Raw genomic sequence first — 26589 nt, forward strand, 5'->3', positions numbered from 1 at the left:
AGGAGCATAGGCAAGTGCTCTGAAAGAGATGAAGAGGTTCGGCACTTTGGAGTGTAGAAGTTAATAGTCTAATTCGTGCAGATGTGACATTTTCTCCAAAAGGAAGGAATAATTTTATCTTTTGTGAGCTACAGTCTGAGTTGAAGTGGAGACGAGTGCTTTTGCATCAACCCTCAAAGGTGATGTTCTTGAAAGTGTGACTTGTTTCGATAGCTTGTGAATTATCAAAATGCTTGTGTGAGAGCTATGAAGCTGTGAGACGGTGGCAGGATTCACATCACCTCGTTGTGCAGGGACAAAAATTAAAATACCTGATGAAACTGAGGGCCTGGATACAGAAATGCTCGGGCCAGAAGGTTTCTTCTCAGGTGCGCCCTCAGGGTCGTCACTCTCTGCTCCTTCAGGCTGCATTAAAAAACAAACAAACAAACAAACAAACAAAACCACGCAAACCTTTAAAATACGCTTTCCACCCCAAATGTAAAAACTTTCCAACTTTCCCCAGTGCGCTGCTGTTTGTGTGCATCGATTGCTGACCCTGACCCTCCGATTAGCATCAAGATGGGACGATCTGTCCAGAGACCGGGGACGTAGGTTTTTGGATGCCATGGACTCCATACCCTCTGCACCACCCCTGAAAAAACACAGAGGTCAGCTGAATAACAGCATCTAATCCAGAGTTTAACACTGAAGGCAGTTCCAGAAATGGCAACTGCTTCAGCTTTGCTTCTTAAGCGCTTTGGATGCTGAAAATATTTCAGATTAACTTTGTTTTACTTATTGCTTGTATTCTTAAGCAAAAACAGAAAATAAAGATGTAATGGAGTAGAACCAACTTTTAGCCAACTTGGAGGTGCTGGTCTGTTAGCTTGGACAAAACTAGTTATTTCATCAAGTGATAAAATAACTGCGACTCCATGAAATGCTGAAAGTAAATCTCTATCGTCTATTGTTTATCATTTGCTCTGCTTTCTGTCTGTATGCCTCTCAGTGCTGCCTTCACATACATACACACATACATATATACATATACATACATATGATCTTTTCTAATGCTTTCACACTGAGGTGCACACTCAACACATTGAACATTTACTCTCTGATGATTTTATCCTGTCTATGTGCTGCATGTCCTGCATGCATTAAACATTCATGTTGTTTAATTCATTAAGGTCAGTATGTGTTTGTATGAAGCTAAACAGCTGTTAAAGCTCTGTGTTATCTGCTTACCCTTTTCTCCTGGCACCATTGAGTACAGTTAATCTGTTGGATACTGCAGGCTCAGGTTTCTCCTGCTTTGAAGGGGCGGCCTTTTTTACTTCTGGGCCTTCGGGAACAAACGCATCAGCCAGTGAGTATTGAAATCAGCACATTTGCTTCTCTGTTGCACCGTTAACATGTCTTTTCAACTGTAATCATTCTGGTTTGAAGAACACAAGCAGTCGGACTCACTCAGCGGGGTGCTCAGGATCGTCTGTTTGACAACCTCACTGCTCAACTGCCCCCGCTCAAAGCGCTTAGACCTCTCCTCCAGGAACCACTCTCCGCTCGACACCTTAAGCTCCCTGTCGTACAAAGACATTAAAGGGGAATCAACACCTCAAGACAGCACATGTAGTAAAAGTAAAATCAGAGGAAACAAGAAGGAATGAAAGTGCTCTATTCTCCCATGTCGCACATTATTTCTAAGTCTCTGAATTCTCAATTTAATCATCAATAGCGACTCAAAGAACTCCGGGTAAATGAAGCAGGCAAAAATGAGAAAAACATTTGAATTTTAGCTTTGGTAATACTTTGCACATAGAAAAATATATTTCTCTGAAAGTGTTGCTGTTGCAATATTACATCTCTGCAATACTGGCCAGCGATTGCATCTCAGTCTCATTAACTAACACTAAACACGAGTTGTAAATCATAGCTCGACACTTTTATGTCACGCTTTTTGCATTTTCAATCACCATTGAGAACAGATCCAGCACAAAGCATAAAAACTATTGAATACAGTGGTGGGCATTTACTTCTCTCTCTCCCTTTTACCCTCCTAACTTCTGAAATTAATCCGGCACCCGTAGGCAAAATCCATTTTTCCTTCCTCCTGGTTCGGATTGTGATCTTCTGCATGTAAACCTTTTCGCTACACGTGTGGGCGTGAGCTGAGAAAAGTTTTACTTCTTGCAGACATGATCTTCTGGCCTCAGCATAATTATTCAGACTAAGCAGTGGAAAACCTGCGTCTTTATTTCTCAGAAACATTTTTTTAAATGTGAATGTTTAGTTAGCTCGGAGCCACCACGCACAGGTAGTTGGAAGCTTGGAGCTTAAAGCTAAAGCAGATTAAAGCAGGTTTTAATGTCAGGATACAATCAAAAGTGGCATTAAAAAGCCTTTGGACAATTACGCCCACCAGGAGCACCCAAAGGTTCAAAGAAACGAGGTTTGAAGATATCCTAACACACTCGGTCACACTATTTATCTGACACCGAAGCTAATTCAGTTCAGCGTTAAAAATAACACCTTTATTCATGAGGGTTATAATGTTGAGTTATTGCTGAAACTGTTTTAGAGCGTAGCCTATTTAAAAGCACAGTTATTAAGCTGCTGTGACACTAATGAACTGCACAGGGAGGTGTTTCTGTTATTTAGCCCTCCATCAGCAGGCGGGGAGAATTACTGGAAACCTTCGAGTGCTCATTAGACTACATTTGTTTCGAATACTAGTGCATCGAGACGCTTTGTCACACAGAAACTGGGGATATTTGCATTAAATGCACCTTTCAAATGTTGTACGTACGGTACCAGTTTAAAAATCCCTGATTCAAAATATCACTACACAGGAGCCAAGGCTGGTGACGGCTCACGGTTGCTGGCTTTTTTCACTGTCCAGGTGTGCGACAGTCAGGGACAGTGGCTTGTCAGAGCAGAGATGGGAAGATTTATGGTTCCAAACAGAGCTCACAGCACCTGATCAATCACACTACAGTAAAACAACCAGCTGAAAAACGAGGCTTTACAGCTAAAAACAAACAAATAAACAAAAACCCTGCAAATTTTAGAGGCCAGAAAAACTCTAAATGTGGCAATAGTGCAGGGTAAGTTCAAGAGAAACTAAGGACAATCCTGATTAGAAAGAAAAGGTAAGTGTCAGAGAAAGATGTTGCATAATGTTGTATCTGTTTAGTCCTCACATGTTAGCTCATTTAACTTTTGAACATGATAGATCTACACAGACCAGCAGTGCTTTTTTCTCTTTTAAGCCCTGTAGATCACAGCAGTGAAACCCCAGGGCACCCTCACAGATGAATGGAGGCAGATGTGGTGCAATTAATCATCTTTAGTACAAAGAAAAGCTTGAACGCTGCTCTGGTCCCCCTTCAGATGTCACACTTACGTGAGCTTGTCACAGAAGGTACATCTCCACTCGCGTGTTCTGGGGTTCACAATACGGCAGCTGCTGCAGATTCGAGACTGGCACTCCTCGCAGAGATCGCCCCGGTCGAAGATCAGGCCCAGAGTCTTGAGGCAGCGAGTGCACTGTCGGGCTCCCAAATCATGTGGCCGGATGAAACCCTTTTGTTTGACCTCCAGCAGCTCATTCTTCAGCCTCCTGCGGGACAGAAACACAAGAATGTCACAGGACACTAAGAAAAGTAAACGTGATGACGGTGAGTTTAAATGGTGACGTGGAAGTCCTCACCGAATCCTCTTCTCCTCTCTTTTCCTCAGCTTCTCGTCTTTCTGCAGCACCTTCAGGATCATTTCTCGTTCATGTTCCAGCAGAAAGGAGAGGTTCAGATCCTTCCCAGATTGCTCCATTGATCCCACGGTCACCAGTTATCCAGTTATGTCAGCCAGGGGAATACGTTGCATGGAGGGCGTCAGCAAGAACTACATCATCCTGCGGTGTTCATCTTGTTCTTTTAGTGCTGGAAAGGTATGAATTCAAAGCTCCCAGGGTCTCTCCAGAACTTCTTCTTTTATTTGATTTTATTTTGGGGGGAGGGAAAGCTGGAACTCCCTGGAGACCTAGACAAGGTCAAGCAGACACAAAGAAAAGTCACTAACATACATCTGGCAATAATAACTTTATAAATCATCACGGCTTCGAGGTAAAAAATCCTGTTTGATCCTGGTTAATATACCTGTCTTCAGGCCAGTTTGAAAAGCATTAATTAAAATAAGACAATGATTTTCTGTATTACAAGTGGAAGCACAAGTAATTGGTAGACATTTGACGGCTCCACAGCAGCTTAACAACCTCCCAATTAGGAGCTGAGCCTGACATTCAGAGCGCTGCTGCTGAGCTTACATTAGCAAAGCTCTATCTTTCCGTGAAATTCCCGACAAGACTTGTACTAATTATCTGCACACCTGCAAACCAAACCACCTAGCTTCATGGCAACGGCTTTTATATAACCTGACACAGCCACAGAGATGGCAGTATTGCTCAGTCTGCTAAGAAATGCAGATATCTATAACGCAGATGGGAACAATCATACACACAGGATTATATACACTATAGTACATACAGGTGTTATAAGTGTTATTTTGTGAAATAAGCTTTCAAATCTTTGTTGTACTGTAAAGTCATTTCTCAGGATATCATTTAATCTAATCTTACAGAAACAAAAATAGACTCTGTGAGTAGTTTTCTGATAAGGTTGATTGGTTTGAGTCAACAGTGCCTTTGATAAATTTGTCTACTGAACACAAAGGAGCTCACATGGTGATGTTTCTGAGGTGCTGCTGCAGCCTTGCATGTCCACGAGAGCACCATGTATGATGTGATTATTCTTGGTGGAAATCTGAGTGCACAGAGGTGCTGAGATCAGGTGCTCCAACCTGTACTTGTGCTATTCTTGCAGCAGCACCCACCCTGCGGCTGTTTCACCAGAACAATAGCTGCCCTCCCTGCTGACAGAGCAGTGCAGGTCTCTCTGGATCAGGAGCATATCCAGACACTTTGTCAGCCACCATTTAGTCCCGATATGTGTCCTGCGCAACATACCTGGGACACGTTCATCAATTATCAATGCACTCACTCAGGACTGGAGAGAGATTTCTCAACAACAGATCTGGACCCTTGTGCAGTCCATGTGCAGATGGGTGACTTTCTTGTCCATACATAAATTGTAATGTTGGTACTGTTAAATATTTTAAACATAAACTTCCACATTTATGTTTTTTACTGACATGTTTCAACAGTTATTGAATATATTGCTTTAATTAGCACAACTTTATTTTAACCTCTAGCACCGTCACGAGGCAGCTTGCTTTTGTACCGGCAGTAATAAGCACTTTTTTGTATCACAGGTGAATCAAGACATAAGGGCTTCCATGAAAAGGTCGCAGCAGTCAGTGTGGGTCATCAGCCACAAAACCACCATTTGTTAAGGCATTAAGAAAAAAGAAGAAGAAACAAAACCATCCTAAAGGCTGGAAGCTAACTACCCAGTGATGGAGCACTGGGATTATCGTCTTCGTGAAATGTAAACCAAATTACTCTTCAAATGACACTAATTAAATGCAGCAGCACAGACAATATCAGCACCGAACATAAGGGAACATCACCAGAGGACACAACCAGCCACAGCACTAAAAACAGAGTCAGAATTGCTAAACTATAATCAGTTTTACAAAAGACTGAAATACCCAATACTGAAAGCCAAACATTAACCAAAACAATCTGTCTGCAAACCAACTCTGCAGTGTTATAAACTTGCTAAAAGGCAGGACCGATCATTTGCAGTGAACTGTATTTAAAATCAATACAGTTCACTGCATTCTTCTGCAGCAGCTAACGGTTATTCATCTCCGCAGCTCTTAAACCTACAATAAAAGTTCTAGCAGAGCCACTATATTAATAAATAAAAACACCTAAGGCACTCAAAAAGTACAACAACAACTTTAAAAATATAAATAAAAGAAGGTTGATGCTACAAAGCTACAGGAATATGAAACAATTTCAGTCTGTGTGATCAACCTGCCCTCTCCTCTCCTGCTGCCCGTGATTACCCTCTCACATGATTGGCCCTCTGTGCTACAATCCCATCAGTAAATATTACCATGGTAACATCCTACCAAAACCAGACCAAATCAAAAAGCTGAAATGACCAAACATCATCTCTTTCATGGTTTGCATTTGCACACGCTGATACTATTATTTCGTTTAAAACATTTGTGTTTGTTGGTGCAGCCTCAAAGAGCAGCAGGTTGGAGTTTAGCAGTGTCTTGCTCCAACACTTTTATATAATTTAGCTCTTTTATCTAGTCTCCCTCGTATGTTGTTTTGATCTGTGCTTTGAAGTTTTTGAATTTTTAATCAGAAAAACAACCGGGGAAAAAAAAGCTGAAGACTTACAGACAGACAGGAAGATGATGAGGAGGAGCTAGGAAACAAACCACTAACCCTACAACTAATAGCTGCACCATCTGAGCTAAAGCAGTCCTGATTATGATAAGAGGTCCACAAGGAAAAGTGTAAATGAGTGAAAATGCCAATCCTTCCTGTGCTAAGGAAACCCTGAGTGGCCTTGATTTCTTCTGATGTGTCTGAAAGTATCTGAACACACAGAGAATATTCTCCGTCTCGCTGCAGTGCCTGATCAAATAAACTGCTAAGAATATTGTGCACAATAAAAGCAACCACAAAGATGACATACTAATGTATATGGGGTGGAATGAGGACAAAATTCTGCCTGTGCTTGCGTGAATTAAGTCGGGAAACCAAATTTGACGGCTTGGAGAGATCCGCCCAGGCCCACACCAGTCTCCTTCAGTCCTTACTCATTACTGTCTCTTTCATCCTCGTCCTTTCTTCTCTTCCCTCTTCCTTTCACTTTACATGAATTAGCACTAATGAACCGGCAGACTTCATCACAGCTTCATTTGCAGCCAAAGGCACATCTTGACATCAGCAATTATGGCATTTTAAGCTGAACTCCAGCTGCATTGTAACCTGTGAAGAGATACTGCTTCACCTTTTAGACGTCAGCTGGGGATTTGATAAAGAGAATAATAAAAGATACCTTAGAATTTAAATGATTCAAGCAGTTGAATTCAGATTTGCCTTTTATCAGCTATTAACTTAATGTGTGATTTCACTTGGAACAAGAAAAACTGCTCATATATGGGCTGGCAAATATTTTAGGATGATATGAACCTGTCAGTGATACTGATAACAATATCAGTGCAGACATTAGAGCAGCAGTTTTATAGTGAATATGATGAAGAAAAATATGTTTAGGACAGCTTGACACATAGTGTCTATGCTACAACTCTGCTGTTTGGAGCAAATGCAGCTAAGCAGCTAGTGATGAAAAGTCAAAGTTGGCTCAGATATATCAAGAATGTATGGAAGCTTGTTTCTGTCACTGGGAAAATAAATAATTAAATAAAAATGGTAAATAGTAAAAAGCTTTACTATCCATAAGTCAAAATTTCAACTTACTAATGTAAAAATCGCAGTAAATAATTAGATATTGGGAGAATACTTTAAAATTCTGACGTATTTTGAGTTACTGATTTTACAATTTTGAGATAAACCCCCACTTTTTCGTTTTTCAGTGGTGGAAACAAGCTTCCATATGAGATCTTTTACTTGCCAAAAATGGGTATCTGTCCCAGAAATCCTGGATTGGGTTGAGCCTCTGCAGCCATACTTCTAGCTTGTGCTTAAAGCCAAGGAAGAACAAGCATTAGCATGCTTATTGTTTAATTTGGGGATGTTAGCATGCTAATGTAGTACATCTGAAGATGGCAGGAATAACATAGGTCTTTCATTGTATCTGGTCCTAAAGCAGAGACGTGACCTTGTGATACGGCTCAATGAGACGAGAAAGGACGAATAACAGCTGCCGAGATATTCATCCTCAAGTTGAAGCTGAAGAAAACGCCTGAGAATCAAGAAGCGTTGTGAGTGAGATTCAGTGGGCTTCTTCTTAAAGCTCAGAACAACATCCAGACTAAATTCTCTTTTAAAACCTTCTGATCTGCAAAAGGTTATTCATGCTTTTTTACATCTAGAAATGTCTGATGTGAATGCACTGTATATTGGAGTCAGTCAGTCATTTCCTACATATACAATTAGTCCAATAACTGATTACCAAAAAGGACAATACAGCAGCCTTGCACTGGTTCCCTGGGTATGACAGAATCCAGTGTAAACTGGTACAGTTTGAATTTAAAGCCTTTAAATGTTTTTCACGTGCATGTGGTAGATAACCTCTAGCCATAAACTCCCTCAAGATCGTTGCTTCCCAATCACTCGACCATCCTGAGGTCTAAGCTTTTTAAGAACTTTTTTAAATGTACTTTTATTTTTAACTTTACACACTTTGATTTAAAATCTGCTGTATAATTACATGTTTCTACTTCCTTATCTATTCAATACATGTTGGATTATTTACTTATTATTATTTACATTTATATTTAAAATAATAAAAAAATATTCTTATACATGTACTAGTTTTATTTTGTATCATATTTGCTATATTCAGCATTTCAGCCTCAACATCTCACAAGAATTCATGATACACTTGGCATTACAGGGTTGACAAAATATATGTTAGCTTGTAGCTTCTGGTGGCATGAAAGTGGAAAATCTGGAAACTAGCAGAAGACGTTTTATCTCTGCATCAGCTAATTCACACTTCATGTGATCCTCTAACTGACTGATCTAATGAAAATTACAAGGATTTCTACTTCTGCATGGATAGAAGCAAGAACAGAAAATAAGATGCAGTTACAAGGGGATTATTACGGGCCATTAAAAAATGAAAAAAGAAAAAAAAACTCATAAAGGTCATAATCATCATTGTTGCCAAGGGATCTTGCTTGTTTTTAATCAACACAATAATTTTGCAAATACTGAAAATTTCTGTTATGATTGTGGTAGTGTTTGGGTTTAGTTTTGTGCATCAGATAAAAAAAATACGGAGCAGAACAACACAGCCTATGTCACATGACCCTTCTGACGTACAGTCCACTCACGAACAATAGTTGGTCAACAAGATAAATAAAGCAAAACTAATATTTATCTAAGCTCCTGTCATGTTATAGTCACAGGCACTGCACTGTGTGTCCGCTTGTGTGTGCTACTGTAGGGCTGGTATCCTGATGCAGCCCTCCCTGAGTACACACAACACACATTCCCGCTACCGCTCTGCCCTGAGTAAACACGAGTGAGGAGGCAGTGAAACTCTGGGATCCGAGTGGAAGAAACACACTGGCTGCTCAGCTCTGCGCTAATAAACGTTGCTTCGAGGAAAGTACGGTGACTCACTGTTTCGATCACTCGCTGCACAGCGGTGGTTTTCATATTTTGCACTGTTCACAATCCAAGCATGTAATGGATTGTTTGTCACCGACTCTGTGCTCTATCAAGGACATCTGGCCACAAAGCCACACTGCGGTCTTCCTTGTGTTTTGCAACTCTGTGGCATTTCACCAGCTGTCAGTCTGGTCTTTTCTGCAGGTGGTCGAGCTTACAAATAGCAGAATCAATCTGCCAATTAAAGGTCGCAGGTGGGCTCCACTTGGCAGAAGAGCAAAATAGATATGAGTGAGAAATGAACATGCAACAAACATGAACTGAGCATTCAGCGGCCGGATGGAATAATTCAAAGTCCAAGGCCACAGGACGCTGGTAGAAAAGCGTCGGTATTTTAATTTCAGCTCTTTTCTCTCAGAAAGGAAACCTTCCAAGGGGAAAAACAGGATGAGTCAGACACAGTATGTCTGTCAGCCTCTGAACGATGGGCTTGTTGATATTGTTGATGTGTTATATTTTCCTTACTGTCACAGATTCCCCTCTAAAGACCAAAACCAACACTGAGTGATCCTCGGTACCCGTGCTACGCTTTTATCCAGAGTCCTTTAATACATTCATATGTAACAGAGCCTAAAGACAATTAAAAACACATCAATGAGCTGCATTGCTGCACTGTTTCTTCACTGTGAGGAGTACAGGCACTGTAGCTCAACTTGATTCAGCGTCACATCCTGCTGCTGTGTGGCTTTTAAATAAATGATTCTAAATGCCTCTGAACTTTCTTTTCCTCCCCCCCCACACTGAGATCCAGTCATCTTGGGTCCGGAGAGAAGACGGGGATGAAATATGAAATATCAGTCACCATCTCCCTCGTGTCTTTCATGTTTTGTTTGTAATGGTTGCTGTACCCTCTGCTCACATTGTTTTGCTGCTCTGATTAAAATAAACATCTGTTCTCCCCAGTTGTTTAGCACTTTAAGATTTGCAGAAAAAATAAATAAAAACTGAACTAAATTCAAGTAGTCTCGAGCTCCAATATGCTGCTGAATGAAACTCTATACACACACCGTGACTGGTTTAACTGGAAGACTTCATGACTATTATTTTGTTATATGAGCATTACTGCATGTTGCAAACAACACAATATTTCACCGGGTACACCCACATCAGTGCTTACTCATAAAGCAGTTAGTGAGGGAGGCATTCAACTCTGCACACTCAGGAAATGATGGGAAAAAATACATATGCGATTATTTAATACTGACTGCTAATGTGGTTGAAATCGTTATTGCAGTTTATAAACAACAGAATAAATCTATACGCAAAATCATCAAATTATAATCAAACTGATGTGGCAGAAATAAGCCAAACATTAGTCATATCCAATAATCTTGCAGTCAGGTTAGAGATGCTCATTATTTTCTACATTTAATTACAGTAATGATCTTCTTTAACAAACACTTTTTACTTCACTCATAAAAAAACAAAACAAAACGGAAACACCTGAGAAAAAAAAGCCAGTCTGGAAAGGGTTACAAGCCATTTCTAAGGCTTTGGGACTAAACTGAACCACAATGACAGCCATTTTCCACAAATGGAGAAAATTTGGAAAAGTGGTAATGCTTCACAGGAGCTGCCGGCCTAAAGAAATTACTTTAAGAGCACATGGACGACTCATCCAGGAAGTCAAAAAAACGAACCCAGAAAAACATTAAAAAACCACTTACATGTTTCAGTTAAGGTCAGAGTTCATGATTCAACAATAAGAAAGAGACTGGGCAAAAATGGCCCAGTCTCCCATGAGTTCAAGAAGAAAACCGCCGTTGGTTTGCTGGCTAATCTAATTAGCCAATAACATGAAGGCAGCTCAATGAATTTGGGCCTGTAGGCATGATCAAGACAACCTGCTGAAGTTAAAACTGAGCATCAGAATGAAGAAAAAGAACCTTTGACCATGATGTGGTTGTTAGTGCCAGACAGGCTGGTCTGAGCACCACATGTTGAAACTTGAAACAGATGGGCTACAATAACAGAAGACCACACCAGGCGCTGCTCCTGTCACCTAAGAACAGGAATCTGAGGCCGCAACTCACACAGGCTCACTAGCATTGGAAAACTGGTCTGATAACTCTTGATTCCTGCTGTGACATTCAAATGGTAGGATCAGAATTTGATCTGCCAGTCATAAAAGGAAATAGGAAGCCACAGTTGGGGGATGCTAGGACTATATGGAACAGATAGGAAAGAGAGGAAAACTCTGTTACCTTTGTCCCTGAATGTAATAAAGGCTCATAACTGTCACAACTTAGAAGTAGGTTTGCAGGAGACCCTCCTCATCCTTAGCTGTAAGAGTAAGACAACAAGAAGCCAACAGCTCAGTGGAGATTCCCCAAGGGATACCCGAGTGGGGATCTTAGTTTGCTGTGACTTGGGGGTGGGAGGAGATGACTTTATGACCAGCAGGAAGTCACATATACAGACACACACTGTTAAAACACACACACCCACACACACATTCACACACACACACAACACACAGAGGTACGCGCACACGCAGGCACTCACTTGCTCGCACATACATACACAAACACAGTGTTTTAGGTTTACAACACACCGTGTGGGTTTTACGATGGGGGGTGTGGGGGGTCGCTTGTATAAAACTCGTTGTACCAGACAAAGAAGTTGAGATCTGCAGAGGAATTCTCTCCACTTCTGGAAGGTGCATGAGTGACTGAAGATAAAGGTTTTGTGAAATAACTACTAAGTTCCGGTGTCGTCTCTGGAGAACTGAGGAATAAAAAGAACTGGGGTGAAACTGAAAACGCAACAATAGCCATGTCTCAAACCTCAAATCACCTCAAACTGGTTTCTTGAGCATGACGATGAAATCCAAAATCCCTGAGGAATGTTTCGTGCAACCTGTTGCATCTGTGCTATGACGAACTCTGCAGTTCTGAAAGCAAAAAAGGGGATTCAACCTGGTATTAGAAAGGTGTACCTAATATAATGTCAGGTGGGTGTACATAAAAGCAATCACTGCCACAAATTGAGCCAAATGCTAGCTTTCCAATTTTCTTTACATGGTCATGTGCTACAGACAGTTAACCTTACAACTAGGGTTCAGTGCATCCCAAAGACCAGGAGCAGCCCTCTGTAATATTTTATGTGTGCCCCCCCACCCTGGAGTCTGGGGGGGCACAAATGCTACAGTGGAGAAGACTTTTGATACCACTCATGACTGGAATATGTTATTATTAACCATAGCAGGCCACTGTAAAAAGTCAATTAAATTTTATAGAGGAAAATCGCCAAAATTTAACAATACCTATGAATGACTGGCCACATTCAGAATAGAGATATGCAATAATAAACATTGGTCCTCGTGATTTAGGTTCTCACTTGAAATAGTAAGTTATTAAATGTAGAATATAATCGACAGGGACATTTGATAGGATGTGGTACTGAAAAAGAACAAGAGCAAAGTAAATAAAGAAAATATTGTGTTTAGTTTGGATAAATTCAAATTAAAATGTACCATTACACTCAGAGGATCAATATGAAATAAAACATATGCAAAATTTGTAGGAAGTACATGACTGATAACTGTTCTGTCCTGAGCGTTTGTTTCTAGAGCACCCACTTGACCACACCAACAGTTTCTCGCCACCGAGGAGGGGTACTTGCAAAAAGAATAAAATAAAAATCTGAGTTTAACAAAACATTTTAAATGTAAATATCAAGCTTACCTTTCTTTTTCCATGAAATGTGCTTGTGGGCACGCCAGCCATTTTGAAAAGGTGGGCAAAACAATTGGCAAGGCCACACCCCCACACATGTGATATAATTTTAAAGGTACTGTTGCCCTCTCTAAGAAACATCAGGAATTAGAGGAGTGGCAAGTAGAGTATGCGAGCTACAAGCAAAAACTAAAATGTGTACTACAGTGTGCAAAAATGAAATACTGGGTCATCAGGGGGTCATGAGGGACATTTATAAAACTAAAAGTCCCACTAACCTTAAAGTGCACTTGAAAAGCCCACACAAGAAGGTTAACCTAGCTTACCTAGAAGACCTCATCAGGGGGAGCACACTCCCCCTCCTTGAAGAGCTCACCCACTCAACCCGCATCCCCAGAAAACAGCTAACCCCAGATAAGGCAGCGTGATGTATCCCGAGACAACAGGACTGGGACATCTAAATAAAGCTGTGAAACAATCGCCTTCAAAAGGTTATCAATTCACTTGAACCAAAATTAGGACCACTCGGTGCGGCAAGAGTTAATAGTTATTAGTCTCAACACCCAAGGATAACCAGAAGAGCATGACTGATATGATGGAACTGGGATTTTGTTACACTTAATTTTTGCAAAACACAAATAAAACTAAATTGAAACTAAGGATTTTCAGAAAATAAAAACTAAACTAAACTAGCAAACAATTGGTAAAAACTAATTACAACTGGAAAAAATTGAAAATCTGGAGTCGAAACTAAATAAAAATAACAACTAATGGAAATGGCGAAAAGTTTAAAACCCTGGTGCAGAGATTGGCAAATCTGACCAGGAAACGTTATAAAATGGATTGTCAGGATAGTCAGCGTTAAAGCCACTTTTGACAGTCCATACTAGGGTGGCATTGGACATCTTCGGGGCGGAAGAGGGTTGGTGTGACCAAGGTGTGGTTTGGCTTGTTGTATGTACATTTCAAAATGTTACAGCTCTGGATGGACCAGTTACCGGGGCATGGAAGGATGACAGACTTTATTACATGAGGAGAAGGGACATTTTCGGGATCGAAGATCCTCAGGGATGACAAGGCTGGAGCAACGGTACTCGAGAGAAGAATTTCTGATACTTTCTGAGATATGATGTCACCAACCTTCTCTTTTACGTGTCTAGCTCCGGTGAATTGACACATGGGAGTGTGTCAAAAAAGGGGGAAGTGGAAGTTGAGTTTGAACATCAAACAATGGTGATATGAAAATTTCTATGAGTTTATTTTTGTGTTTAATAAATTAGCTATGGTAAAACTTAAGCTTATAATGTGTTAGACTTAGAAAGGGTTCACTAATTTTTGATTTCTTTTACACACACATAGATTATGATTAGAATAAGTCCTGAACATAATATTTTAAACCAAATTTGAATCATTAGAAGAACAATGGATAACAATATTAGATTATCAAGGCTAGGGAGAGAGGTGTTTTGGTTTTCTGTCTCTTGCAGAGAAAGGAACAGACACCAGACGGGGACCCGGAGATGTGAGGACCCTTCACAGCAGGGACAGATGTAGGGACTGCCGAGACAGCAACTGGGGTCAAGTGTCATGATGTTTGGGCTCCTGGAGAAGATGGATCCCACAAACACAGCAATAACCATGAAGGGGTTGGCGAAAACCAGGAACACCAGACCAACGAGGTTCAAGAGGCTCTTGGCAAAAAGGGGGACACGCCGGTGACCCCAAAATACACAGATCTTTGTTTGAAATCGGGGCAGAATAATCCCCAGAACTGTGCAATGACTAAAGGGTGGTCTAACCCCGGAGGTCGAAGAAAGAAGCTGAGAATCACCCAACTGGAAGACACTGGTAGCTGCAGCAATAAAAATAAAGGTTAAAAGCTCCTTAGACAGAGGTTCTAGTCTAAGTACATTTGAAAGGTATAAGGGGACATTAAAATGGGAGTGGAAAACTGGAGCACCAAAATAAAGCTGTGGGAGAATTGGGGAGTGATGGGAGTGTCATCTGTAACTGCTGTTATGGTTGTAAATCTAACTTTGCTTGCATCTGAACTGCGTGAACACAGAGGTCATCCCACAGATGGTCCACCCGTTAAAGGGGGACAGAGGGCCTCAGGATCAAGAAAACTTGGACCTTGCGACCCTGGAGTGCATGTTGTAAGTGATCTCTTTCAGAGATCAAAAGGGGGAATTATTAGATTATTCTGTTATTATATGTTACCTTATATATGTAATCAAAGTAGTTGAATTAGAATACTGCTGTAGATCACATTATACCCTTTAATATAGAGTGTGTGAGCTGTATGTAGTTTAGTTCTCATTATACTTTTGAGTTAACAGAACATATTCACATATTAGTTCATTAGATAAATGTGCATCACTCTGTATCCTTGATCTGCTGGGAATGTGTTACACTGTTTTCTTGACATGCTTAATTGTTGAATCATGAAGAGAAGGTTGTAAGCAGGAGACTCTGTGTCTAAAGACAGGGGAGATAGATGGACCACATTCCACACCCCCACCTTACAGAAAGCAGAGAAACAACTGCCGAGGTCATAACTTAGGCGCTGTAACAGAGAAAAAATGTGATGTTTTGGCTTTTACGACTAGCTGGGGGCCACTAGAGACTATAAAAAGCTGAGCAACCCGTCACCATTTGGAGACATGTGCCTGACCCTCTGGTAGCATCTCTCCCGTCCGGACGTTGTAATGCTCTGACTGTTGAATTGTATGGAAATAAATGATTGTTGATTGAGCATTTATACACCGAGTATTGTCCCTCCTTCAGCCCAAAGATTCAAAGAATTGGGAGAATTCAACACAAGGAAAGAAGGCACTGATGTACAGTTCATTCATCTCTGTTACTTGTGAAATAATGATGCAGCAGCTCAGAATGACTCCAAGGGAGCATTTTGCTTCAGCTTAACTGTTATGTTCCATCCATCATAGCCGATTAAACTCCCCAACATTAACAAACACAGCTGGCGTTGTCACTAAGGATTTAAAAAAAACAATAAACCAGTGGATTTTCTTTAAAACAGCAAACAAATAAAATACGGAAATAACAAAATAAAACACTGCCGTCCTTTCATCAGACAGCACATAGAGTCTGACTTCTATGGAGAGAAGGTGTGAAACGAAAACAGTAGCGCAGCAGAGTCCTTAATGTCAGCACCACAGAAATAGCATTAGCTACTGTTCACTGCAGTATATTTTTAATTATAGCTCTCAATGCCAGATATGCGTTAGATGATATAAGGTTTTGCTGCAATTCGATAAATCATATTGGATTATAAACCTTGAAAGCCTTGCACAAAGCATTTCTGTGAGAGAGTTCTAGCGGGATGAGTGAGGTTGTGAGAACATTATATAGTGTGTTTATGTAGAAAATGTGGGTCACGCTGACTTCTTCAAACTGAAAATTCACCGGCTTCGACTCCAGCGTTAGACATGTTATTGCAGCAAGAAGCAGCTTAGATCTTTGACTCGAGAGATCAGTTTTTCCTTAAAGAGTTATCCCTTCACCTTTAATCAGCAGATTCTTCATCTCCTGGGAGGCACAGGTTTTTCTAGATAACGTCCCCAGGCACAGCAATATATATCGCCCAAAGAAGTGTTTACAAGAACTGAGAGTCTGTATCACCTAATAAAGTTTAAAGATTTCCAGCTCTATGTATCAGACAGCTTCATTTATAACAGTCAGTCAGTCGGGGAAGTTCTCCCCAGGATAAAAACTGGCAGATTGTACTGTGGCTCAACTCTTTTGTTTTAATGTATAGCTTCTGAATCCTCCTGCGGCGATTCACAGGATGCTGAATCATTAATGCAGTCGGACTCGGTAGTGATGATGAATAACAGAGATCATCCCTGATGACCATTAAACAGCGGGTCGCTTGACACAGCCGCAGACCACCTTCTGCCGGATTCAGACAAACAACACGGGGTCTTTATGTGGAGCAAACACAAACACACAAGGGCAGACTTCCTCTAAGTGTAGGAAGCATCAATTATTCACCATCCAAGGTCAATAATAACACACTTCACAGCTGCTTACGCCTTGCCACTGCAAACACCAGAGAATATGACAGAGCAAATTCCTGTTTTCTTTGGATAGCAAGTGCCTCTTTCCCCCAGGTACAGTACACCTGTTTACGCACACATTTTTAATCACCACCCCTCGCTTGCGCGTTTGTCATGTTCGTGTTATATTGACAGTACTGCAAAAACACATTTCTGACTCATAAACGCTGCTTATGTTACCATGCAGACTGCACCAATACAGCAGACCTGCTTGAAAGAGCAAACAAATACAGAATGTAATTACACCCCATTTAACCGACAGATTATTGATAGATTCTCAATTTATTGCCATCATTCAAACGCTTTTGTTTTCAGAGTGGAAATCTTTACAGTCGGCACGCGTCTGTTGAGCATATTTAGATAATCAAAGATCCTTTTGATAAAGTGCTAACAGATGAGCACGATAAACAACTTACACTTAAAATTAAACTTCAACGTCATCTTGGTAATTAGTCACATTTATCACAACTTCACATCCATTAAATCACAGCACTGTACAAAAGTCCTGAGTGATTATGAAAAAGGTCACGTAGGGTCAGATCAAATTAAAAGGATTCTCAGACGCCTTTAGAAGAAAAGGTTGGGAATGAATATGATCCTAGCAGGGGATTTGAAAAGATCTCCTAATAACATGAAATAAAATATTTTACTGCAATATGCTCATCTAATTTTGAACAGCTGCCAACCAATAGGAACAGGCCATTTGGTGCAAAAATGATGTTACTAAAAACAAACCCCTCAAGGTGTGTTTTATCTTGTAAGGTAAAGACGCAACAATAGTCATCACGTGTAAAATCAGATCCTATATGGGAGGTGTGCCAGACAAAAAGCATCTGGTATTAGAACAAACATCAGTGCATAAAAGACTATTGGCCAATGACCATGAAGACAAAGAGCAGCTCTATTGGAGTAATGTGCTATGGACACAGAGTTGTTTTTGCACAGTTAGTGCAGACGTGTTTCGTGCAAACCAAAGAAAGCTTTTCAGGAGAGCCTCAAACCAGCCTTGAAGCACGGTGATCAGAATGTGGTTTGGGGCTACTTCACTGCCTCGGGCCTGCTTCCAGTCATCGATTTAACAATAAATACTGCATCATATAAAGAGAGTGCTTGAAGATAATGTCCAAAACGTGTTGCTCAACCAGAGCTGGAGCATTTTAACAGGAAAGCAATTCTCGGCACTGCCACACACATCCATCTAAGTACAACTACAAATTGAAGGTATGACTCAAATGGGCTTGCTGTGGTTCCATTTAAAATGCTCAGATACTTTTATTTATTTAAAAAAAATAAAATAAAATTGATGCCACGATGTTGACTTGTGTCTTGCTGGATAAATCTTTACAGTGTCAGCAGGACAAAAACTATCAAACTGATTTTGTGCTAAGAAAGAAACCTGTAGGTTTTTGGATAATTCCTTAATACTTTACAAAGGCTCTTCTAGTTTTAGTAGCCTGATCAGACCGACTCTGTGCCTCAGCTCTTGTGTTTCTTTAATCTTGCGTGTGCTTTGGATTCTGCCTCAGCCTGCTTCCTGTACACCGTTTGCTTCTGATCTTTTGCACCTGTGAGTCAAACTTTTTTTTTTTAACCCACATACTTTTACAACCGATCTCACAATGATGACAAATCTACACTCAGACATAAAATTCAATTACTTCTCTAAGCGTCAGAATGAGATGAAGCACAAACCTCTTGAGATAGACGACTGCACATAAAAGCCAGGCTCAGGACAACATAATTTACCAGCGGAGAGTCTTCAGACTGAGAAGCTCTTTATAAAGCAGTTAGCGCACAGACTCTTACTTTATTGCTTTCTGCTGTGCAGATACAGACAACAATCCATAAGCATGTTCAGAATGGTTTCCAGCTCAACCATCTTATCTGAGGGCGGAAATAAGATTTATCCTGCTATCTCAGCCGTGCATCTCCCCACCATGTAATCTACTTCCTGCTATCGGATGTGAACCAGTGTTCACAGTGGGGTGAAATCAATAGGCAGGCTGCGTCTTCACCGGAAAGCTCGAGATGAGATGTGGCACGCTGGAGCAGAGTGGAGAGGTTTCTGGGAAGAGATGTGAGGTGGATTTGGGTGAGGACAAAAATCACACCAGCAACAATACATGACGTGTTTGTCCGACTGGAAAGCATTCGTAGATTTCTCTTTTTTAGTCTCTTGCTTAGACTCTAACACACACACACCTCAGGGTGGATAATATATCTGCAGTGCACTAATGACCCTTTCTCTCAGCCTGGAGGTCTGTCAGACACACTGTTCGTGTCACTGCCAATCAGCGAAAACCTGCTGTCAGCGTGAATTTCCTTCACTCCTCGCTCATCAATTCATTCCCTGAACTCCCTGCATATCAATAACTCTCCCGAAACACGGCTCACCACGGTTTGTCAACTGGAATCCAATTTAAAACCTTAATTACTTGGTTGGCTTAAAGGTAATGAAGCAGCATTAGGTGCCGATATGAATAACCCACCTCCATCAAGCCTGACACTTTGCATAACAGTGACTAACACTCTGTCGTCGCCTGATTTGGCCTTTTGTCTGCGAAGAAGGTGATGCCAACATGCAGCAGAAAGACATATATAGGAGAACGGCAGCCAAACTTTGCGATATCTTTCCTCGATTGGCTGTCTACGAGTCATCTTTCCTGGACGGAAGATTAGAGTGGGGTGACTTTGTTCACGTATCTGAAGGCAAAAGTGCTTTAAAGGTGCTTCAAACCACCACAGTCAAAGCTGCAATCACAGAGAGGTGACACATGATGATTGTTTAAAAAAAAGGAATAAAAAACAAACAAACATTACAATAGTCTACAACCACAAAGTGTGGCAGAAGTAGCTCTGTGGAACCACGAGGGAGTTTTAGTGTCTCATCTCCAAACAGCCAGTCAACCGCTGTGTGATCATAATTGTTCGAGTCTGGCTGTTTCAGAAGACTGTTGGATGCAAGCTGCCAGTTTGCTTCAAATGAGGTGCTTTTCACATTTGCTTTCATCTCCAGCCTCTTTCCATCCCCAAATACTATAAGCACCTTCCCAAAAACAGAACTGGGGGGAGTAACTTTAAAGGATTCCTGCAACATCCCTAAAAGTTGTGACCACCTGTGTCTGAGAGAAAAAAAAAACGGGTTTTGTTTGAACTTCTTGTTGGCTGCTGAGTGCAGTCTAACAAACGTCTTCAAAGAAAGGATGACTGCTAGCTGAGCTATCCGATCACTGCGTCTCGCCCTGTGTGAGAGCATTCAAAGCTGCCTGCTGAGGAAAAGCTTTAGAAAAACTCATTTGTTCAAGCTTCATTATTCCAAGATAGCTCCCCCGCCCACGGATAACCCCACCGTCACACCAGGCGAAATACTTAATTTGTTTGTTTTGTTGTTACATGTTTGCAGCAGTCTGTTTCCACTAATGTTGGCTTTGCAGACGTTTTTCCAGCGCTTTTCCAGTGATAAATGTTGGAGGGAAAAAAAAATCACTGCCCTTGACACTGTATCTCAGTAAGCTGTTAAAGGCCTTGGCAGCTTGTTACCATGCAGTGTGAACAATATGTCAAGAACCTGCCAATAAGATAGTAGTTAATTAATCCACACTTAGTGTCCCAGTAAGAACATCTGTAAATGGTAAATGGACTGGTGCTTATATAGCAGTTTTCTACTCAATTTGAGCACACAGAGAGTCTTTTACTAGATGCCTCATTCATCTACATTCATACAAGCACTTTCTTCTTAGCTTTAAGCTAATATTCACACACTCGTACATCCGACATATGCAACAGGAGTGACTTAGGGTTTCAGTATCTCGCCTCAGGGTTTTCTAACATTGTCACTGGTGGAGGAGCCAAGGATCAAGCATTGACCTTCCAATTAGTACACAACCTGCTCTACCCTCCTGAGCTATAGACACTCAGGAGGTTTTTGCTCAGGATATTTTGTTTGTAATAGCAGTTGGATAAATCTCTCTTATACTCACGTCCCAAAATTTGTAACATTTTTCCTATAAATGGGGAACAACCCCTCTCCCCTCCACGTTTGCACAGTTTGGAACAATTATAAACGCTTGTTGATTAAGACCTCATCAAAAATGTATTGTAAAAAGTAGTTCACTTCAAAGAACCTGATACCTGCAACCTTCCAAATATTATTTTGGATTTGTGGGAGAGGAGGATGTTTAAAGCGGGTACAAACACTCAATAGCCAGTTTGTTAGGTGCACATGTTCACCTGCTTCACAAATATCTAATCAACCAATCACATGGCAGTAACTCAATGTATGTATCATTGTATGGTAAAAGTAACCCCCTGAAGTTCAAACTGAGCATAAGAATGGGGAAGAAAGTTGATTTAATTGACTTTATTGGTGACAGATGAGCTGATCTGATTATTTCATAAACTGCTGATCTGTTGGGATTTTCCACACAAGCGTCTCTGAAGTTTACAGTGAATGGTTTGAAAAACAGAAAATATCTAGTGAGCTGTAGTTCTCGAGGAGAAAATGCCTTGTTGATGCCAAGGATAAGAGGAGATTTGCCAGATGACTTCAAGCTGACAGTAACTCGAATAACCACGCATTACAACGTAGATGAAGAAGATCATTTCTGAACCTTGAGGTAGATTGTAGTGTTAAGTGCTGGTAGAGTGAGAAGGGGCAGATAGGGTAAGAAGTTTTCAAAAACAACAACAAAAAAAAAAAAAAGCATAGCTCAATCCTGCCTTGTATCGATGGTTCAAGCTGGTGGTGATGTAATGGTGTGTGCGATTGTTTCTTTTATGACCACAGCGTACCCATTTTCTGATGACTGCTTCCAGCAGGATAACGCACCATGTCACAAAGCTCAGATCATCTAAAATTGGTTTCTTGGACATAAAAATGAGTTCATTTTACTCAAATAGCCTCCATTTAGTAGCAGATCTCAATTCAGTAAAGCATCTTTGACCTGACATCAAGTAATGGATGTGCAGCAGACAAATCTGCAGCCAGTGTGTGATGCTATGATGTCACTATAGACCAAAGTCTCTGAGAAGTGTTTCCAGGACCGTGTTGAATCTGTATCACAAAGATTTAGGACAGCTCTGAAGGCAAAATGGGGTCTGACTGAGTACTAGCAAGGTATAGCTAATAAAGTTGTCTAGTGTTTATAGAGTTTATATGAGATTTTCCATCTTCTGCCGCTTTATACTAGGGCTGGAGATGAACGGTTACCTGCTCTAATGTTTACTCTCTGACCAATTTCTCTTTGATCCGACTGCTGTCAGAGTTACTTGGGTAAGAAGAGCTAACCCAACATCAATTGTCTTTCAGGACTCAGCCATTATCTTTGGCAGCAGGAGGAACAAACTACTGCTGAGAAACCAGAGTTCACTCAAACTTAAAGTGACTGTTAGCTTAGTGAATGTTTACTCTGAGTCAGCTCCAAACTCAATGACACTTAAGAAGGAAATTGACATTGTGGCAGCATTTTGTTCAAACAGACAAATGAGAAGTCCATTTTGTGGTTCAAATACCAGCAGGACAAGTCATATTACATTTTTTTTTTAAAGAAGTGGTAAGCTTACTTTTTGTTATGATGTTTTTCCATTCTTCATTTAACAGCTTAAGCTTTGAGTGAGAGCATGTCAGAAATGTGTATAGTTTATATATTACATTATGTTAGTAGACACCAGCTAAATTGCTAAAACGCTACCTAGAATGCATAAAATATACAGATAATAAAAGAAAAACTTGAGTTTGAAATTTAGATTTTTGATATTTCAGATTTTTTTGTGAATAATATTTGGAAAAAAAATTCCTTTCTTGAGTTACTGAAAAGAAAAAAAGAGATTTCCTCCATGGCTGTCTTTCACAGTTAAGATACAAGCCACCGATGTTTAACACATTTGCTACCAAGCCTTGACCAACATTTAAAGTGCTGCCCTTACAGCCATGAAGCACACATGTCACAGCCGCTGTAACATTACACTCGCAGCAGAGCCGTCCTCTGTAATGACCTATCAAGCCTGCAGGCCTCCACAGTTCCCTGCCAGGCTCAATGGAGCAGAAAATAGGAAAAACAAACCAGCATAGACAGTTCCTCTAAAAAAAAAAGAAAAAAAAGTCTTATCCCACCCCCTCTCTCAACCCCCGTTAGCTGTGCTCTCTTAATCTCCCTGCACTCCTTCCATTTTTTTCTTCTTTTCACCTTCACTGAACTCTCGGGCATCACTCTTATCTGAAGGCTGCTTGTCCTTGTGCTGAAAGGTTGCTTGTGTCATTTCACCTGCTAATTAAGAGGAAAAGGGCAGCGTGAGCTCAGGAAAAGGCTGTTTATCCTCCAAAACAAACCAGCAGAGAAACTGCAGAAGAGACAGAGCCAGAAAATTGGTCGTGATTATTGTGCTGTGCTGTTAGGTGTTGCTGGTAAAATAAAAGACTTCCAGGAAGAGAAAAGCCCATCTGGACTTCAAAGGGAAAGATACGTACACCAGGTTTTTACCTTTAATGCACACCAAGTGTTCTGACCCCAAAAGCCTTGTTTGGAGTACAGAATGCCTTAAAACACAGCGGTTTGTGAGAGAAATACAAATCAAACTAAAACAAAGGACCTTTCTTCTCCTCATCTCCTCAGCATTGTGATTACTGTTGCCTAAAACTAAGAGCTCCTCCAGCGTTTGGCAATCAGGACAAGAAACCATATTGTTCCTCCTGATCCAAGGTTTGACTAATGGACAGACTCTCCTACCCAATACCCTGGCCTTCCTTTCCAGGGAGGCTGAGGAGTATGGCCCCCTCTGTAATTCTACCATACCTCCAGCACCACTTGTTAAAAATAGGCACCACCACCTCAGACCTCCATGCAGACAGACCACAGCATCCAGAACTTCAGGCCCCAGGGGGCCCTGCTATGAGGAGTGGTTTAACTACCTCAGTGAGATTTTCCCCAGTGATGTGCAAGCCATCCCCTTTTCCTGGGAATCCTCAAAGTATTCCACTGTACACTGTATCATGTTCCCCTCCCAAGTCACCTTATGGTTTGCCAGATTTGCTTTTAGGCTGACACTGGCCTACCACAGCTAGGTTTTTGCTTCAGCTGTTCGGCCAGCGCCGCACTGCATCTGGAGTCCCACAGGCCAACCAAACCCAATAGGAATCCTCGTTCAGCTTGATGACTCACTTCCTCCATCTGATTCATGCAGGAACGAAGATGGAGTGCTTTGTAATTGTTGGAGTAACTGCAATTTTGTTTGGTAATCTACACTGAAGCTGATATGGGTTTTGAGGTCTTGTCTTATACAAGAGGATACAAAAAGAGCTGTCATGTTTACAGTGAACGGTGTACTGAACAGTTAAGACATTTGAAGGTAAACAACAAGACGAGAGGGAAAAGGGTTGGTTTATAGTGTGTGGGCTGCACACAATGCACTGTAAGCAATAATACACCGTGTCAAGACAATGCAGCTAGCAGTCATATTACAGAAGACAGCCCATATGAACAATGGAAGATGTTATATGAGCAGCACAGACTCAGAATGAAACTCTGACAAGAATCTCACATTGTAATTGAAATTGTTACTGCCAGGTCTGAATCAATCTGCAGCATCACATTGACAAAAAGAATTCAGCTTGCCCCTAGAATGACCTCAGAGTGACTGAAATCAACAAGATATGATGTTTTTTAAGGGTAAAACCAAGAACCAACAGCTGCAAACACTGCAAAGCCTACAACACTGAATTACATCTGCAAATTGATCTGTTTGTACTTCTCTTGCTTTATAAAAGTGCATGATGACAAAATGTATACCCACTTACAAGACTTAATTTAGAAAATGGTTCTCACAACTACACCAGCAGACGTGTAAAACACCTGCTGAAATAAGACAAGCCTCTGATGTAAATCAAAATAATGATTTAACCTGTATTATTACATTTGTTTCCTTAGATTCTGCGTGGCCAGTGACAGAGATGCCATTTGGTCCTTCAGTCTTCAGTATGATCAGCTGCTCTCATTTCTGCAGTGTGAAAGCTGCCAGTTTATTCTGGCAGGACTGAAAAGCAGCAGTAAAATTGTCCAGAACTGAAGCCACAGTCTGGCGCCTGTTCCTCAAATCTGGCACTGTTTAGAAACTGTGAGACGGTTCAAGTGCAGGAAGTCTGTTTGTTGGATAAACAAAGATTTTCACTGCAGAGAGTCTGAAATCTTTTACTCTTTGCCATCATACCCTCTGATGAGGGGAGGCAGATTTTAAAGAACAGATTAAACTAAGATTTAAAAATGTTGTCTTTATGTTTCGAGAAAACTTTACATAGTCAGATATGTAATAGATTTGCATGCTGCCAGTGCGCAAACACTTAAAGAACAAGAGACAAGAGCTTTTAGATTGAGGCAGGATCTCATTAACCCAGTTTCTGCTGCCACTGCTGCTTCTTCTTCGAGAGGAGAGGAGTGAGAGAAATGTTCGGGTTAAACCAGCTCCCTTCACTAACATGGTTGACTATTTCATAACACTCCAGTCCAACCAAATTGTACTTTCCTTCATCTTTTCAAGACACTACAAGCTAATGGACAGAAGGGAGATCCTCTGCATGCATGCGTGCGTACATGTTCATAGCAGCATTAGTATTAATCACAGCGTAACAACTGAACAGCATGTGTAATTTAAGGCTGGGCAGATGCTAATGGATTATGAAAATTCGTATGATAAGCCCTGCATCATTTCGGCTTTATTACGCTGTATGCTGGTGAATTAGCATAGCTGGAAAATCTAGACAGATGCACAATGAAATTCAGTGTTAAGCGTCTGGGCTGGCAGAGCCTCCACAGCAGATCGATGAATAAAGATCTTCTAGCAAAGACAAACTGCTGTTTAGACAGACAGGTGGGACCTGAATCCTCCGGATTTAAAGCACTTCTGGATGTTATTTATCCCCATAACGTGTTAGAGCATGCATTTATAATTTTCCTAAGGATTATGTTGTTAATGGCCATGACATACATTCATCTGAAATGGAACAAAACATTTTCTGTTCTATATGCCAGCTTCTGGCATCCCACATGCTTGTGGAAAATCCAGGCTAGGAGCCAAAACAACTGCTTCTGCAAAATAATTAGCATTCAGCAACCAATATTTAGAGCACAGGACGTTTTGACAGAAAGGGCATCCTGCTCTGCATTTCAGAGCAACCACAGACAATTACTGATTTCTCACATAGGCTGGAAAAAGGTTTTGTTTTGAAGTTCAAAGATGCCCCTCCAACTCGCAATTAGAAAGCGTTACCAGAGAAGCAGCTAACAGGTTTGTTCATGCCTTATATTGCTTTAATTGTGCTTAATTTGTGGATTAGTCATTTTTACGAAAGGGTGTCATGTTGTGAAACATCACTTTGCACTCTTATAAAGCAAGACTAAAGCTGCCAGAAGGAATGGGAGACTTCAAATTAGTACAAAAATTCAAGACACAAGACTGGGAACTTTGATTTGGCAGATTTTTAACAGCAGCTAAACCTGCTGATGCAACCCCAAAG

At 40.9% G+C, this 26589-nt stretch overlaps 1 protein-coding gene across 5 annotated transcripts in view; it reads right to left on the reverse strand.

Annotated features, from left to right (window-relative positions):
* Positions 1-26589, reverse strand: part of sytl5 (synaptotagmin-like 5) — a 48200-nt gene that overhangs the window by 14413 nt on the left and 7198 nt on the right. For 2 of the 5 annotated variants that reach the window (XM_085384912.1, XM_085384910.1), the window contains exons 2-6: positions 3695-4023; positions 3389-3604; positions 1453-1565; positions 1231-1327; positions 312-634 (exon numbers count right to left, since the gene is read on the reverse strand). In XM_085384912.1, coding sequence (XP_085241038.1) covers positions 312-634; positions 1231-1327; positions 1453-1565; positions 3389-3604; positions 3695-3813 — 868 coding nt within the window. In that variant the 5' untranslated portion in view covers positions 3814-4023. Of the gene's footprint in view, positions 1-311; positions 635-1230; positions 1328-1452; positions 1566-3388; positions 3605-3694; positions 4024-11532; positions 11658-26589 lie in introns of those variants that run through there. The other 3 variants (XM_085384914.1, XM_085384913.1, XM_085384911.1) reach the window with 3 other exon arrangements.

Source organism: Rhamphochromis longiceps, linkage group LG16, assembly GCF_057381845.1.
Source record: "Rhamphochromis longiceps isolate RC_006_pf linkage group LG16, R_longiceps_female_GT1.1, whole genome shotgun sequence".
Classification (NCBI taxonomy): Eukaryota; Metazoa; Chordata; class Actinopteri; order Cichliformes; family Cichlidae; genus Rhamphochromis; species Rhamphochromis longiceps.